Raw genomic sequence first — 4846 nt, 5'->3', positions numbered from 1 at the left:
CTGGTATAAGGGGGGTAACTCAAAATGGGATAGGGAATAAGAGCATGAGAAGAAGACTACCACTAATAGGGAAGAAAGGTGAGAGGGAAAAAGAGGGAGAAGGGGAGTTGCACGGAAAATGGAAGGAGAAGCTCATTGTTATACAGAATACATATATGATGTTGTAATGAGAAAAAGAAAAAAAAAGTGTGTCACATTAGATTGGATAGAGAGAAAGGATGGGAGAAGAGGGGAGGAGTAAGGAGGACAGGAAGGGCAACAGAATAGACAATATGAATGATGTATGTACATTCCATGTATGTATTATATGTCAAAATACATTCTGCTGTCATGTATAACTAAAAAAAAAAATAAAGTTAAAAAAATGACAGTACAATGATCTAAAATAACAGTTCTTATTTAACCAGTTGTTTAATTTTTATGGTTGCTTGCTCTATAAAAATAAAACTTAATAAAAACAATATTAAGGGTAAACTTAAAAAAAAGAAACATAAGTCATTAACCCAGCTAAAGAATTAAAAAGAAAAAAGAAAGAAAGAAAGTAGTGTATCATGAGAGTTTTTTCTGTTAGAAATAATTCAAATGACCATCCTAGAAAGAGTCAGCAGGTCTGGGGAGGTAGCTCAGTGGTAGTGAGCTGGCCAAGCATGCAGAAGGCCTTGGAATTTAAAGCCCAATACTGCAAGAAAAGAAAAGGGAGGGAAGGGAGAAAAAAGAAGGGAGGGAGGGAGGAAGGGAGGAAGGATGAAAGGAAGAAAACAAGGAAAAAATGAAGAAAGGGAGGGAGGAAGGAAGGAAGGAAGAAAAAAGGGAGAGGACAAAAGCAGGGAAAGGAATGGGTCATTAAAACAAAAGGGCAAGCAGTACACATATAAGAATATGACCTAAAATCTGTTGAGACAGTTTAGAAAGCTTTAGAATTTGCATGACATCAAACTGAGTGGTATTATGACTGTATGGAAATTTCATAAGAAGCTCCATCTTGGCCTAGCCTAAACCAAACTCAGGGGTGAGTGGCATGGAGAGGACTCCTCTCTGGCTGGAGTGGAAGGGACCTGAACCCCTGGCACTTCAGGATGCACTGGGTAGGGAAGGAAGGGGCCAAGACACCCCTGATGGGCACTTGAGCACCACAAGGCTCCTGGGAGTCCTTCACCCCGGCTCCCCACATCACAACCCCCCCCTTGCAGGGGTTCTCAGTGGTCTGCTCCGTTGCCTGGTGCAGGTTGGAATTCCTGAGCAAACACCTGAGTCTCCACAGCCATATTAGAGGGTGGTCCTGGAAGAAGTAGGAAGGGTTGTGGCAGCATTGTCTGAAGACATGAAACCAGGCCCTAATCCTTATGGCGTTCCTTGGGATTTGGTGATGTGCAGAGCTATTGGATGTTTTTCTCTTCTCTTGTTTTTGTTAAGAAGTTTTCAGTGTGTTAAAAGCAGGCTTTATGTGGGAAGAGAAAAACAGCTGGCTCTAAAACTTTCTAGAAGAATTGAAGAAAAATGTGAACTACTTGAAAAAGTGAGCCTTATTCAAAAAGAGCATGAAGGCATAGAGTCAACTTTAAAGGGTGGCAGTTTTGAGAAGGGTCCAAGAGAAGCCCCAAATTTAAAGGCAACCTATGAAAAGCTGCAGAGGTCCAAACCTAGCCATGGGGATGAAAGACTCTTTCTAGAAAAAGAGCTAGAAGAGCAAAAGGCCAAACATTGTAAACAGGATGAAATCATGGCAGATATATCGAGAAGGATAAAGTCCCTCGAAGGTGAATTAGGATCCCTGGGATCACAAATAACTGAAAGTAAAACAAACCTGAGACTGCTTCAAATGAGTGAGGAAGGACTTCAGCTGGCAATGAAAGAAGCTTTGGATGTAAGTTCCCAGCTTCGGCAATGTCAGAAACCAATCATAAAAGGAGAAACTGAAGCATGGAGGGAACAAGGATGTGTCCAATGTAAAGAGAGCACCACATTGGAAGACTCTCAAGTCCATGCAGGAAAAGTTCAAAGTGATAAAGAAAATCACGAGGAGTCTCTGACTGAAGGCTTGCTGAAGATGAAAGATAGGTCTTCTCCAAGCGCGGGAGCCCAAACACATGTTGGCAACTTGGAATGGGGAATGAGGAGTGAATCAAGAATTGGTGCTCACTTGGATGATGAGCCAAAAGGAGCTTTAAAGAAACTGATTGATGGTGCTAAGCTAAAGGCCTCCTTAGAAAACTTAGAGGGACAAAGATATCAAACTTGTGCTTTCTTATCTGAAGTAGAGAAAACAAAGGAAGACCTTAGAGAACAGATTAGAAGTCTGAAGACTGAACAGGCAACCTTACTGTCAGAGAATACAGGGCTTGAAGGTGAGAATGAGAACCTTCAGCAGAAATTTAAAGTCATAATGGAACACTATCAAGAAAATATGATGAAACTCTATGGGAAACTCAGAGTAGAGGAAAATTACCGGGTGGAGCAAGAGAAGAAACTTTCCAAGGTCAAAGAAGAGATGGGCCATATGAAGAAAGAGCTGGAGACCTACAGAAAACGAGCCAAATATCTTGAAGAAGAATTGGAGAGAACCATTCAGTCCTGTCAGGAGAAGATTATTTACTCTGAGAAAAAAGCACATGAGAGTGAATTGGCGGCTTGGATTGCTGAAAGAAACCTCCATTATTTCATGAAACAAAAGGCTCGCAATGGACAAAAGTTAACTGAAAGGGAGCTTCAATTTGAACTTGTAGAGAAAGATCCCTGTGCACTTGGTGTTTCAAAGGCAGCATTGGGCAGAAAGAATTCCCCCAATGGTCCCTCATCATTGGGTCCTCCTTGGCAAGGTGGATGTTATTCGAATTATGGTAGACCATCGCGACCAGCAGACCTCAGAAGTTCTAATATGCCTTCTTTGGATAAAGAGGATTGGCCTATGTCTTCAGAAAGTCAATCCAGTAGAAAGGAGACCAAATTTGATCCTGGTGATACCAATGTGCCTGATTCATCTCTCTCTGCTGAAAACCAAGCAACTGGCTCTGGCTCATTGTTGGCACCTTTCCCTCCAGTCAGAGGTGAATTGTTTCCTGTGGACCCAAGGAGTCAGTTCACGAGAAGAGGACCATTTTTCCCTCTGCCTCCTCCAGGAAACAGGTATGGAGCACCTCAAGATTATTTTCCACCAGGCCCACCACCCCCTCCATTTTTTCCAATGCCAGATGTCTATGCATGGAAGTGTTTTTCTCAAGACCTTCCCCCAAGAGCTGGATTTCCTCCACCCACCCCCGCATTCTGAAAGTAGAAGTGAGTTCCCTTCAGGATTCATTCCATCTTCAAATGAGCCTGCTACTGAACATCCAGAACCACAACAAATTCCTACTGGTATTTTGGGGCCAATCCCTAGAGAAAGTATAGGTTTAATTTTGGGAAGTAACAATTTAAAAGGGGCCATCATGGTGATACCTGGAGTAGTAGATTCTTATTTTGAAGGAGAACTAAATGTTACTGTAAAGTCAAATTTTGCCCTTCGGTTTACTCCAAAAAATACAATTACTCAATTACTTTTATTATCCTGTAATTTGGATGGACATCCACAATTAAATTTGGTTTCCAACCTCCCAAAAAAAAAAAAAAAGAATTCTATATTTTGCTATGAATTCTTCATTTTCCAATTTTTCTATTGATTTTTTAAAAATTTTCCTCATATTTTATTATATTTAATAAATTAGAAAAATTAGTCTATGATATGTAAATACTTTTTCTCAGATTTCCATTGGAACTTATTTGTGGTTTTTCTTGCAGATGTAACCATTAATTTCAATAAATATATTGATATAGTTTTTATGATTTGTAGATTTTGTGTCTCAACTAGCAAGGCTTTCCTATACACATGTGTGTGTGTGTGTGTCTATTTTTTTCCAGCCCTTCTCTGATTTCTTTATCTTCTTCTATATAATTGTTTAATTCTTACTGAAGAATTCACCCTACTGATAAGCAATACTATTTTTACCATATCCTAAATATATATTTGTGTATTTGCATCTATTTATGGGCTATACTTTATTAATTTATCTGTATTTAGCATCAAGTACCACATCATTTTAATTTATGTTTGATTAATTGTACACAACTGCAGCACAGCTTTTCATTTCTCTGATTGTACATGATGTAGCGTCACACCATATGTTCAGTCATACCTGTATCTAGGGTAATGTTGTCCATCTCATTCTACCATCTTTCCTGTCCCACTGTCCCCTCCCTCCCCTCCCTCCCCTTTGATTTTATGGGATTGGCTTACTTTGCTTATCATGATATTCTCCAACTCCATCCATTTAACTGCAAATGTCATAATCTTATTCTGTTTTAATGCTGAGTAATATTCCATTGTGTATATATACCACAGTTTCTTTATCCATTCATCTATTGAAGGGCATCTAGGTTGCTTCCATAGTTTTAATTATTGTGAATTGAGCTGCTCTGAACATTGATGTGGCTGTGTTGCTATAGTATGCTGATTTTAAGTCCTTTGGGTATAGATTGAGGAGTGGGATAGCTGGGTCAAATGGTGGTTCCATTCCAAGTTTTCCAAGGAATCTCCATACTGCTTTCCAGATTGGTTGCACAATTTGCAGTCTCACCAGCAATGTATGAGTGTGCCTTTTCTCCCACATTCTTGCCAACATTTATTGTTGTCTATATTCTTGATAACTGCCATTCTGACTAGAGTGAGAAGAAATCTTAGAGTAGTTTTCAACTTAACAAAAGAAGTGAAAGACCTCTACAATGAAAATTACAGAACACTAGAGAAAGAAATTGAAGAAGACCTTAGAAGATGGAAAGATCTCCCATGCTCTTGGATAGGCAAAATTAATATTGT

At 39.5% G+C, this 4846-nt stretch overlaps 1 protein-coding gene across 1 annotated transcript; it reads left to right on the top strand.

Moving 5' to 3' along the window:
• Nucleotides 1-1321: 1321 nt before the first annotated feature.
• On the top strand, nucleotides 1322-3265 carry LOC308634388 (melanoma inhibitory activity protein 2-like; the record flags this gene model as incomplete). The annotated part of the gene is made up of 2 exons (XM_081268226.1): nucleotides 1322-2671; nucleotides 2756-3265. The coding sequence occupies 2 exons, from the start codon at nucleotides 1322-1324 to the stop codon at nucleotides 3263-3265; spliced, it is 1860 nt and encodes a 619-aa protein (XP_081124352.1).
• Between the last annotated feature and the right edge of the window lie 1581 nt (nucleotides 3266-4846).

This window comes from Spermophilus citellus, assembly GCF_964194105.1.
Source record: "Spermophilus citellus genome assembly, chromosome: 15".
Taxonomy (NCBI): domain Eukaryota; kingdom Metazoa; phylum Chordata; class Mammalia; order Rodentia; family Sciuridae; genus Spermophilus; species Spermophilus citellus.
This window is presented reverse-complemented; position numbering and strand designations above follow the sequence as displayed.